Here is a 13,382-nt window from a genome sequence, read left to right on the forward strand (position 1 = left end):
ATCTCTATCTTTAGATATTAAATAACTAACAACATAAAAAACTAGTCTCTCGTACAAGGTAGCTTGTCCCTGTCACAACTCACAACTGAACTCTTATTATGTATGAAAAATTAAAATTTGGAGTAAGCAATGCAAATGAAATTAGCCAGTAAGAATAGTAGTAAATAAATGTGGAAGCAATGCAAATTAAATTAGCTAGTAAGAGACGTCACTGAGGAATAGAAGCTCTCCCTTGCATTGAATCAAAACCCATCATGTCACATCATCATGATGAGTGCAAAAAAGAATTAAATTAAGAATTCATAAAAATGTTCATCAATCTAGCATCTCATTCACTTTCATATGATTTATTCAGAGACGGTGAACCTAAAAAGAATGGAAAACAATGAATAATCTACCATTGAAGGATCACCTTAACTGAAGGTCATGATCCGCTCCCCACTGCTTAGCCACAAATTTAGTATAATGCTCAGATACACTATATATTCCAGCCTTCAATTCATCAATTCCAATTACATTGGGGTATAATAACTTGATTACCTCACCACGCAAGAAGCGGTATTCTGGCTCGGGAATAGGTGGAATTTCCTCTGATGTAGTGATACGATTATAATCAAGGTCAACAACCACCTACAAGAGATTAAAAGATATCAATTAAAATAAATGAAAGCAAAACATCATTCAAAACAAATAGAATTGCCTCACATGCATGCCAACCTGTAACTTAAGAAAAGCAAACATGATTTTTTTTGGATCAATAATAGAGACTAGAAAAAGTATTTTATTGTGGATTTGCATTTTGATGTGTTGCACGAGCTAAAAACTCCTCAGCGTCTGAACCTTCTATACTTGAAGCAAAGATTTACACCTAATTACAAATTTACAATATATCTAATACAGAAATAGTTATGTATAATCAAGTGCACTACCAATATTCCCAAATATTTTATTGATAAATAAACTAAACATAGCTCAACCGACTCTGATTCTGTAGAGGAGTAAGACAATGTTCTAAAAATAATAGAATATAGCAAGAGCAGCACCTTGTAATGACCAAATGCCACTTCTTTAGAATAATCCATCATCAATAAAACAGAGTTCCAATAAAAGTCCATTGAATTCAACCACCATAACATAGAACAAACTAATTTCTCATTTGAAACACCACCAGATAAAAAGAATGGAAAAATTAAAATCAAATAAAATAAACTACTCCATAAATCAATTAGTTTTTCCCTTGATAATGAAGAATAATTGGGAAACATCAAAACCAAAAACAAATTAAAAATAGAACATGATGCTTCTTAATTAAAAAACAAATAATCGCAGAACCTCCCCTAATCAGAACAAATTCAACACAACAACAAGAAGGATCAGTAACAAATTCAACTCAACTCAATTATCCAGCAACAAATTCTACTTCCAGCAACAACCACATTTATGATATGTTCAGCATCAAATTCAACTTACAGCTGACAACAAATTCTACTTCTAGAATTCTAGCAACAAATTCAGCTATGATAACTATGATAACTTTCAGGCAGCAACAAAAACTTAAACTATGATAACTTTCAGGCAGGAACAAAAAACCTTCAATTCTCCAAATATGATTTACAGCAGATTAACATTAGCTAAATCATAATTTCAGCAACAAACTCAACTTTGAGCAATAAATTCAAGATGTACTAATAATTTACAGCAATAAAATTGAAAGAGAAATAACAGGGCTGAAGATGAAACTCACATAGGCAGAGAGACGAAGCAACCGTTGATGGAAGACCCGAGCCGAAGCTGAAACCCTAAACCCAGACTCAGGGCCGAGGAAGCGTTGATGGCCGAAGCAGGAAGGCGAGCTTACGAACTATGATAGAGCGCGACAGAGCTTGAGCGGCGATGACCTTGAAGCGGCGACGCGAGCTCGAGGCGGCGACGAGAGCTCGAGGCGGCGACGAGCTTGAGGCGGCGACGTGAGCTTGAGGCGGCGACGAGCTTAAGGCGGCGACAGAGCTTGAGGCCGTGACAAGCTTGAGGGGGCGACAGAGCTTGAGGCAGCGACGAGCTTGAGGGGGCGACCAAAGCTTGAGCGGCGACGAGCTTGAGGGGGCGACCAAAGCTTGAGGAGCCGGCGACGGGCTTGAGGGACAGAGTGGCGAGAGAAGAGAGAGGTGAGTGGGTTCTAATTTTAGGTTAGGGCACCACGCAAAGAGGGTAAGTGAGGGAGAGAGTGTAGTATGTGATTTGGTGAAAAGGAAACAAAAAATTACTAAGTGTTGGTGAGTTGTGTTAAATTTGTTTGTACTAGATACATTAGGCATCACTTTTAAAATGCACCCAAAATTTAATAAATAGGCTACCGTCTAAAAGCGTCTCCTTTGATATGAAAAGTGAACCTATAGATATCAACCTACGGCTACGCTTTATAAGTGATTTCTATAATATCTAAGGCTACACTTTTTAAATGATGCCACAATTGTGTATCCTTTTCTCTTATAAAAAGGCAACACGGAGAAAAGCGTAGCCTATTCATAGAATAGGCTACGCTTTTTAAATGTAGCTTAAAAAAAGTGTGGCTGAATGGGTATTTTTCTTGTAGTGACATTCTAATGCGAAAGAAACCAAATTTACTCACAGAAATTAATTTTCATGAATTGAAATTTAAAAGACGAAACTGAATCATAGGTAAAATCTGAGAAAGCAAACACAAAGTACTAAAAAATGACTAAAAGGAATACTCCTATTATTACTAATTAAAAAGGCCCCAAAGTTTGATTTAGTGGCTTTATTAGTTCACTGAGGAATTTTCTTCACTCTTGCACACCAAGAGCCTGGCTGTTCTCAATAAACAGGTAGGTAAATGAGCATTGGAATTTGGAATCGGTAGCAGCAAGTCTTATAAATGAATATGAGATTTGATATTATAATTTTTAATTATAGTTGATAAGAAGAAAGATGGTTAAAAGTGCCAAAAAAAAGCATAAAGTAGAAAGCCAGCAAATCAGAAATCTATGGGAATCTGTAGGCTGTGTTTATAGAAATGAATAGCACTCAAGATATAAGCATAAGCCTTCAAACCTTGTCCCAATTGAAGAATAGCTAAGTTTATATTATTCATCTTGAATTGTGATTTTTCACAGAATCATTCAGTGGCAAAAGAACTAGCTGAATTAAATAAATCATAAACTCACCCAGATTTATGAACTTGAAATAAATAAATCAAATTAGACATAATAAATAAATTAATAACAGTGACAAGCATACGCAAACCCAGATTTTCTTTGCTTGTGGAAAATTGTTAGTAGTATTGCATATAATATAGGTCACTAGAATTGATATGATCCTTTGAAAAATCACTAAGAAAAATCACTGTAAGGACACTATTCTATTCTTTATTAGAAGGTTAAACAACGCAGCTTCATTAACAAATAATCTAAGAATACTCATTAATCTGTTAAACCATACAGCTTCATCAATTCATAAAACCCCCAAATTAAAACCCATATTTCACAGATTAAACCCCCAAATTAAAACCCCTAAAATCGGAACCCTAAACCTCTGAAATTTCAGAACCAAATTGAAATCAATACATACATAATCAACACGGAGATGACGATGATGAGAAGCACGGAGATGACGATGGTGAGGGCGGCGCAGCGATGATTTGTGCAGAACGGCGAAGAAGAGCGATGGTCTGTGCAGTGGTGACAATGGCAAAGGTGATGAGCAACGATGGTGAACGGTGAGTGGTGACTGGCGGTGAGTGGTTATTGGGTGGCGACGGTCAACAGCGATGGTAAGAATGGCGAAGGTGAGAGTTGTGCGCGATAGGGTTGGCGAAGGTAAGGGCGGCGCAGCGACGAGGAGGAGGGCGAAGAGAAGCGACGGTGAGTGGTGAGTGAGAGGGTTTCTGTAGCGAGAGTGTTTCTTCGATGGTGAGCTTTGGAGGGTTCTGAAACGGGATCGAGATGAAGGCTAAGTCTGGGTTTTGGATTTGGAGGGACAAAAATTTCATTAAGTGTGTGAGTTTTGCTTTCGAAAACTGAGGAAAAAAATTTATTAAGTGTCAAATTTTTTGCTCTAGATACATTAGGCATCACTTTTGAAGTGCACCCAAAACTTAATAAATAGGCTACTCTTTAAAAGCGTTCCATTAGATACAAAAAGTGGACCCATAAATATTAACATACGGCTACGCTTTTTAAGTGATTTCTATAATATCTAAGGCTACACTTTTTAAATGATGCCAAAATTGTGTTTCCTTTTCTCTTATAAAAAGGCATCACTGAAAAAAGCGTAGCCTATTCTATGAATAGGCTACACTTTTTAAATGTAGCTTAAAAAAAGTGTGGCTGAATGGGTATTTTTCTTGTAGTGTTTGGAGGATTCGCTTCATGGGTTGGTTCGTGCGGACTCTTATTGTATGCGCTTGAAAGTAAGGTCGTAGCCTTCGCGAGGCTATTACTAAGGAGTAGGCAAACTTCTCTAGTTTGTGGTAACTTAGCTCGGGGCCTTGTAGAATTTTGCTGATGAAGTACACTGGATGTTGTCTGACATCGTCTTCTCTTATCAGAGCCGACGCGACAGCTTTGTTTGCTACCGACAAATATAGGACGAGGTCTTCTCCAACAATGGGTCGGGTCAGTATCGGAGGCTGACTCAAGAATCTTTTGAATTCTTGGAACGCCTCTTCACATTCAGGTGTCCATTCGAACTGACATCACTTTCTTAATAAAGAAAACAGTGGAAGGGATTTGAATGCTGATCCTGCCAAGAACCTGGAGAGGGCTGCAAGTCGGCCATTCAATTGTTGAACCTCTCTTAAGCAAGTCGGGCTCTTCATTTCCAGGATAGCTTTACACTTATCGGGATTTGCTTCAATCCCTCTCTGTGTCAGCATAAAACCCAGGAATATTCCAGCTTCTACCGCGAAGGCACATTTTGCGGGATTTAGTCTCATCCCGTGTAACCTTATGGTGTCGAAGACTTGCGAGAGGTCTGCCAAGAGGTCGACTTCTTCCTTGGTTTTTACCAGCATGTCGTCGACGTAGACTTCCATTAGGCTCCCAAGGTAAGGAGCGAACACCCTGTTCATCAGCCTCTGATATGTGGCCCCTGCATTTTTCAATCCAAATGGCATGACCATGTAACAGAAATTAGCTCTGGGCGTGATGAATGATGTTTTCTCCTGGTCCGGCTCATGCATCGGGATTTGGTTATACCCCGAGTAGGCATCCATGAACGACAAGTATTGATATCCTGAGCTAGAGTCTACTAGGGTATCAATACTTGGTAGTGGATAAGGGTCCTTGGGACATGCCTTATTTAAGTCGGTGTAGTCGACACACATTCTCCATTTGCCATTTTGCTTTTTGACTAGCACTACATTGGCTAGCCATGTTGAATATTTGACTTCTCTGATGAAGTCGGCTTCTAAGAGTGCCTGTACTTGTTCTTCTACTACTAGGGCTCGTTCCGGGCCGAGCTTGCGTCTTCTTTGTTGTACAGGTCGAGACCCTGGGTATACCGAGAGCTTGTGGGACATGAGCTCGGGATCTATCCCGGGCATGTCGGAGGCTTTCCAGGCAAAGAGGTCGGAATTGTCTCTTAGGAGTTTAGTCAACCCTTGTTTTAGGGTTTCCCCTAGGTTGGCTCCTATGTTGGTATTTTTTCCTTCCTCTTGGCCGACCTGTATTTCTTCGGTTTTTCCTCCCGGCTATGGTCGCAGCTCTTCTCTGGCCCTTGTACCGCCGAGCTCTATTGTGTGAACTTCTCTGCCTTTTCTTCAGGCTTGAAAAGGATGTCCGCTGAGCTTCCTTGATCTACTAGGATTCTGTGGAGATGGGCATTTGCTAGGATCATGGTTATTACCACTGGATCGTCGTGTCCAGGGATTACTCCTTGTCCATCCTCCTTTGTGAATGATATGGTTGGAAGGTCGGGTGACTCGCTCCCGACTTGGTAGACTCTCTTGAGATGCCTTTTGCGAGAGGACTTGGTGAGTCCCCCTCCCACAAACCCTCCTGAGATCATATGGATATGTCTCTCCGGAGTCTGCAATGGTGGGTCTCTTCTATCCTCATCGTCTCGCTTTCTCTTTCCATGGCTGTCCGACCTTTCTATGAGATATCTGTCAAGCCGGCCTTCTCTAGCCAGCTTTTCTATCACATTTTTAAGGTCGTAACAGTCATTTGTTGAGTGACCATATATTTTATGGTACTCACAGTAGTCGCTGCGATTCCCCCCTTTTTTATTTTTAATAGGTCTGGGAGGTGGCAGCCTTTCAGTATTGCAAATCTCTCTGTATACATCCACTATAGAAACTTTTAGAGGAGTATAAGAGTGATATTTCCTTGGTCTATCGAGACCGAGTTCTTCCTTCTTCTTGGGTTCCCTCTCCCTCTCTTTTGTTGAGGGAAGATGCCCAGGTCGCCAACTCGAATCTCTCAGCCTAGCATTTTCCTCCATGTTGATGTACTTTTCAGCTCTTTCCTGTACATCACTTAAGGAGGTAGGGTGTCTTTTTGATATGGACTGTGAGAAGGGACCTTCTCTAAGCCCATTGATTAACCCTATAATGACTGCCTCGGTGGGCAGGTCTTGGATTTCTAGACATGCTTTGTTGAACTTTTCCATGTAGGCTCGTAAGGATTCTCCGACCTCTTGCTTTATTCCCAGGAGACTTAGCGCATGTTTTACTTTGTCCTTCTGGATAGAGAACCTCATCAAGAACTTCCTTGAGAGGTCTTCAAAACCGGTGACTGACCTCGGGGGGGAGGTTGTCGAACCACTTCATCGCTGCTTTCGACAGAGTAGTCGGGAAAGCTTTGCATCGCGTAGCGTCGGAGACATCAGCCATATACATCCGACTTTTGAAATTGCTTAGGTGATGCTTCGGATCTGTGGTTCCGTCATAGAGGTCCATATCGGGGCTTTTGAAGTTCCTCGGAACTTTTGCCCTCATTATATCCTCGCTGAAGGGGTCCTCCCCTCCTAGGGGCGACTCTCCTCGATCGTCGCGGGAGTTCCGACCTTTGAGGGAGGATTCTAACTTCAAGAGTTTTCTTTCTAACTCTTTTCGCCGTTCCATCTCCTCTTTTAGGTTCTTTTCGGTCTCCCTTTGTCGCTCTCGTTCCTATTCCAACTGTTCCAGGCGGCTTTGGTGGACATGGACTAATCCCATAAGTTCAGTTGTATGGGACTGTCCGTCCTTCTCCGATTCGCGCCCTTCTGAGGAATTCACCTTCGGAATTTTGACTCCGGAGGTACCCTCTCTGTGCTGATCGTTGGTTCCCTGGTGGAGGGTTAGGTCCACGTCATTATTTCCGGTGTCCAGATTCTCTTGTTCGGAATCCGACTCCACATGACCCTCTTCAGGGGATCTGTCCGCCATTACTGGTTGATCTCTCGGGTCCCCAGCAACGGCGCCAATGTTACGATGGGTAACCGGAGATTGTTGGGTTGGACTCGATGGGTTGGCCCAATCGTCTGAGGAAGGAAGCCTTTGCGCGGGCCTGTGCCTTGGGAGCCTCCGTCCGACTTGTGAGTATGAACGAATGGGGGGTGGTACCTGCAAAGACACTCCGATGCCAAAGTCAGCAAGGATGTAAGCAGGTCTAGAGAGTATTGGACTTCTGAGATACCTGAGAAGTGTCAGTGTATTTATAGGGATGGACCAATAACCACCGTTGGAGTAGTTCCATCTTTTAAGGGGAATAACCGTCCCTTTATCTTAGGGTGGTTGAGATATGGCTCTTGGAAGTGGTTAGAGAGATTCTAGGGGCAGTTATCCTCTTGAGGGAGGGTTTATCTGCCAGCTGATCCTCGTACCGACTTTTTTAGAGCAAGTCGTGAAGATAGCCGACTTCGTGGCATCTGGTTTGTGTAGTGTGAGGCTCAACTCTTTTGGGTTGGACCTTTTTACTTGAATTCTGAGTCTTAGCGTTGGGCAGGATATGAACAAATATTATGCCTAATATTATTTCATTCATAAGCTGAGTCATTACACAACTTTTAGATGATAAAGCATCGTATGAAAATTACTGGAAAATAAACACGCTTGAAAAGAAATGTATATCTTATCTAGTTATCTTCCCCTTTTTTATTTATTGGGTTACCTTTTTCCAATAATTTTTCAAATGGTTGCAACCAATGTAGATAATAATCCACATCCAAATCTGTGGTGAATACTAATACAATTGACATGTCTGAAAGCAAACAAATTCATCCCTCACATCACAAATTGGATCACGAGCAATTCAAACATGTAAAGTCGTGATCCACCAGTCAATAAATATCAAAAATCCATACAAAATTTAATAGGTCCAACTAACATATTTTTTAAAAATAAAAACATTATATATATATATATATATATTAAAAATTAATTATTATATAATTATATATAAATATATGTATTATTTAATTTATTTTTAATATATATTTAAATAAATTACCAAAATCATTCCTAATTTTTGAATATATGAATAAAAATATTTTTAAAATATTATAAAATACAGAAAAAATAATAAAAAAATATTTTTTTATGAGTAGTATATAAGTTTTGTATTTAATAAATTACTTATATATTTGATCTAAAATTTTATAAAAATATTTAGATAATTATTTAAAAAATACATAAAAAAATTGATTTTTAATTTTTTTTCATTTTTCTTATCCATTAACGAAAATAAAAATTCCAAAAAATCTACTTAGAATAAAAATATTTCAATTATCTAATTATATAACTTGGAAAAAATCTTATTAAAATTTAATTTTTACAGTATTTTTTAAGAATATATATTTAACATTAGATAATTTTATCGTATTTTAAAGATATTTTTATCATTAATAAAAACAGAAGATAATTTTGTCTGCATGTTAAAAAATTATAGACAATTTTAGTACTTTATCCTCTATATTTAGTATTTTAATATGAGAAATACGACCATAAAAATTTATTATTTTTTATCATCACTTAACTATTAACTCAACTCTTTTAGTCTCACATATTTAAATATTAATAACTAATTAATAACCAAAATTAATAAATTTTAATGACATTTTACCATTCTTTTTTCAATATATATTATATATTAATGACTGTTTTTTATATATAGATTTTTTATTTTAATAAATAAATTAATTGAAATAAATAATTTTAAAAATAATAAAAAAATATTAATAATATCAATAATTTAAACTTTTAGCATACAATTAGTACATAAAAAAGTTGGTAGGAGAGATTAAAATAGATAAGTTTGATCAATTAGTACTCAAAAAGATTGATAGGAGAGTGAGAAAAAAATTAAAACGGTTATCTCTCACGTGTTTCAATTTTCTTCTCACTATCCCATCAATCTCTCCTAACAATAGACAAACAGTTATTTTTATTTTTCAAATTAAATCAATTCAATTGGATCATAATTTAAACTAAAATTTTTCATGTACTCTTTTCGAATACTAATTGATCAAATATATCCATTTTAAAAAATTTTAAATTAAATTATGATCCAATTAGATTTATTTAAATTTGAAAAATAAAAATAACCATTTGCGAATTGTTAAGAGAGATTAATGAGATAGTAAAAAGAGAATTGAAACACCTGAGAGATAACTGTTTTATTGTCTTATCTTGTTTACACTATAAACGAGATATATGTAAAATTATCTCATTTAAAGTGTAAATGAGATAAGAGAGATATTTATTTAGATAAATATTTTTTAAATTATTTATTTCGATAATTATTACATTTATTTAATTTATCAAAATAAAAAATTCATATAATACTATATTTAAAAATATATAGTATTATTAATTAAAAAAATTTATGCCAAAAATATAAAAATTGAACTTTTAATATATTTATTATTATTTATTAAGGTAAAATCTATAAAAAATTATTAATAATAACTTTCGTAATATAAAAAAATACATATTGACTAAACCTAATTAAATAACATATAAAAATTATTAAAAAAATAATAAAATGCTCAAAAAGTGAAATAAATATCTTCAAACTATATCTTACTGCCACGTCCTTCAGGTAATCAGGTCCCACGTGTTATCCACTCCTTCAGTTCTGCTACTTACATTCAAACCCTAAAAATGTATTTAATAAAAAAAAAAACCTAAAAATAATAAAATTACACCTCTTGACAGTTCCAATTCTGGTTCCCTATTTATTTTTAGATCTCAACACCCAACACCAATACACTTGAATTCTCCTGAACCTGCTTCTTTGTTTGATGATTTTGTTCCTAACTTAGAAAACCACGTGTTTCCATCCTGAACCACCTTCTTCAACTCTCTGAACTCTCCCATCAATTTCCTAAAAAAAAAGAAAGAAAATATCTTTGTTCTTTTCACCTTTAAATTCTGTTATTCGAATCCCAAGTTTCCTTTTTTTGATTTTCTCACGTCCCTTTTGAAGTTTTGATCTTTGCTTCCTTTTTTTTTGGTAAAAAAAAGGGTCTTTTTTTTTTCCTTACCCATTTCGATTTCTATATTTTTCACTAAAAGTTGTCATGAGCTGGTTGGGATCATTGGATTCTTGATTAGAAGGGGGGAAAAAAGTAAACTTCATTATGATTTTAATTAATATTTAATGAGGTTAATGATGATTGCCCTCTAGGTGTTTGATACTGTGTCTATAAGTGTGGTTCATCTTTTTCTGTGTTCCCTGGAAGAACTTGGCATTTTTTGAAAATGGCTTCAAGGGTCTCTCCAAATTCAAATTGTTGGCAACTGAGAACCCCTTGTTCTCTATCTCATTCATGGAAGACACCACGTTCAGTTCCTTCTTTGCCACTGGCAAGTTTCACTCGTAGCAAGAACAGTGCCATCATGCCATGCCGTTTGGTTCATGGATTCACATCTCCATGCATCAGGAATTTGAGGGTGCAAAGAGAGAATCGTGTCTGCTGCATCCCTTTTCACCATGCAGGCGCCAATCATGATGATCATGGTGATGAGAATGAAAAGGAAATGGCTTTTGTCGTTTCAGACAATTCCAAAAATAGAGAAGTGAATAGCTTTTTTTCCATGAAGCCTGATCTTCTGGAACCTTCTCTTCTGGGAATCCAGCCTGAGCCACCTAGCTGGCCTGAGAGAGAAGAGATTCTGAGGCTGAGCTTTGAGAGGAGAGTGAAGGGTGTGGGGATTCCCTTTTCCATTAGGATGATCAGGAAGAAGCTTCAATTGCAGAAGAGTTTGAAGGAGACAAGTGATTTGAGTTATTGTTCTGTAAACAAGGCCTTCTCTTCCATGTTGTTTATCTTCCACCAGCTTCAAAACTATGCCTTGCAAACAAGGGAGAGCATGTTCCTTGAGGACTTTGAAGGTGTCATGGACAAGTTGAGGGTTGACATGGATACTTCATTTGTGTGGCTATTTCAACAGGTTTTCTGCAAGACCCCAACTCTAATGGTCGATGTCATGGTCCTATTAGCCAACTTCTCTGTCTTCTCTATGGCACAAACTCCTCCTTCCATGGTTACAAACATGCTACCATTGAGACATTCAGAACAAGTTGGTGTTGAGACTCAACAAGACGAGCATAGCAAGGATAAAGGATTGGCAGAGGAAGAGATGTTGTGGCACTCCATGGTTGAAGAAGCTTCAATTATGCATAAAGGGCTAGATAATAATGAGGTTTTGGACCATGAAACAATGAAAAGATTTGTGTCACCTATGTCTGTGGAGCTTGAAAGTGATCAATATGAGGAGTATGCCACCACTGATCTGTATTACCAAAAGCATTTGCGCTTGTCACCACATAATTCTCTTCTGCTTTCCAACTATGGACACTTCCTTTTCCTTGTTGCTCGTGACATTGATAGGTGAGTTTCTCAAGAACCTTATTTTTTTATAATATATTATGTTCTCATTTTTTTATGTAAATGAACTGTCATTATTAGTAATTAGCATTTGATTTGTTTTCCCAATTTCGATAAAGCGATTTTGAGTTGAAAGTATTTGGGTTAGAGGGTCGTGTAGAGTTTGCTTATAGTGTGACTTGTGAGTAAAGGAATACATAGATAGAAAAGGTGGTGCTTATACCGCTTGCATCTGAGCACAGAGTCTTGTATTCCATCATTATATATTTTGATTAGGTTTTGTTATGGGCGACTCAAAGAAGTTCATTGAAAAAAATTTACTTATCCAAGTCTCAATGTATGAAAAACTTGAATATAATGACTAGTGTTACAAATTATAAATGGTACAAAGTACAGTTCTTTGCTGACTTTAGGAGCATCAAACACATTTTCTGGTTTTAATACTAAACTTGTCTTCTTGGGTATGGTAAATATCTTTGGTGAAAGCATGTTAATGCATTTCTCAAGTACATCTTCTTTTACCCTTTTGGAAGCATTCAACTGCTGATTAATTTCCACCATTTTTTTGATACATTGGATGTGAATATTTGCAGGAGTGAAGAGTACTACCGGCGTTCGGTGCTAGCAGAGTCGCCGGAGGCTGAAGCATTCAGCAGATATGCTGATTTCTTGTGGATGGTAAGAAAGGATCTTTGGGCAGCAGAACTCAGATATCTTCAATCATTGGAAGCAGAACCGGGCAATACTTACTATATGTCAAAGTATGCAAGTTTTCTTTGGAACACAGGTGGACAAGATAACACAAGCTTTCCCCTAGAAGAAATAGACAATTTGCAACTATGACATTGTTGACCATATGATTCATCATCATCATCATCATCATCTTAGATGAGTGATGTGTGAATATACACAGTTTGATGATAGCATACAGACACAACTTGTACATCCAACTTGCTTCTGAGATGTGTATACACCCTTGATATTTTTGGACATTCACTAATAGAATATTAGTCCAATCTTTATTTTGTTTAGTTATTTATGTATTTTGGAAATGAAGATGTTTATTCTGGCATAGTTACTTGATTTTATGTTTGCATGTGAAAATGTGTTTGCAAAAAAATGATATGATTTAATTAGTGTGGGGGATTCTGTTAACATTTGCTGCAAAAGTTACAGAACACAGTCAAACTTGGCTTATTCAACTTATTTGGCTTGATTTTTACTTGAGCAAGTTACAGCTCAGGTTATAGAACACAATCAAGCTTGGCTTATTCAGCTCATACATGCACTTTCAAAATTAACTTGGTAGGGTGATTTCAATTTTTCTTCAAAAAAAGAAAGGAAAGGAAAAAGAAATTCGTCGGAGGCGTGTTTTTTATTTATTTTCTAAAAATAGAAATCTTTGGCGCAAATTTCACTTTTTTAAGATAGAAAATTATAAGGGTGTATTGTCTTTAACAAGAATACGCTTTTAAAATTTAAATATTAAAGAAGGTGGTAAATATTTTGTATAGATATCTTTTGTTAGTATCTGGTAGGTTTATATAATT

General features: G+C 36.7%; 1 protein-coding gene across 1 annotated transcript; it reads left to right on the forward strand.

Moving 5' to 3' along the window:
• Nucleotides 1-10,046: 10,046 nt before the first annotated feature.
• LOC107609517 (uncharacterized) lies at nucleotides 10,047-12,904 on the forward strand. The gene is made up of 2 exons (XM_016311510.3): nucleotides 10,047-11,835; nucleotides 12,426-12,904. Exons 1-2 carry the CDS (start codon nucleotides 10,703-10,705, stop codon nucleotides 12,673-12,675), a joined length of 1,383 nt encoding a protein of 460 aa, XP_016166996.1. The 5' UTR covers nucleotides 10,047-10,702; the 3' UTR covers nucleotides 12,676-12,904.
• Nucleotides 12,905-13,382: the final 478 nt, after the last annotated feature.

This window comes from Arachis ipaensis, chromosome B7 (assembly GCF_059453495.1).
Source record: "Arachis ipaensis isolate K30076 ecotype BB chromosome B7, ASM5945349v1, whole genome shotgun sequence".
Taxonomy (NCBI): domain Eukaryota; kingdom Viridiplantae; phylum Streptophyta; class Magnoliopsida; order Fabales; family Fabaceae; genus Arachis; species Arachis ipaensis.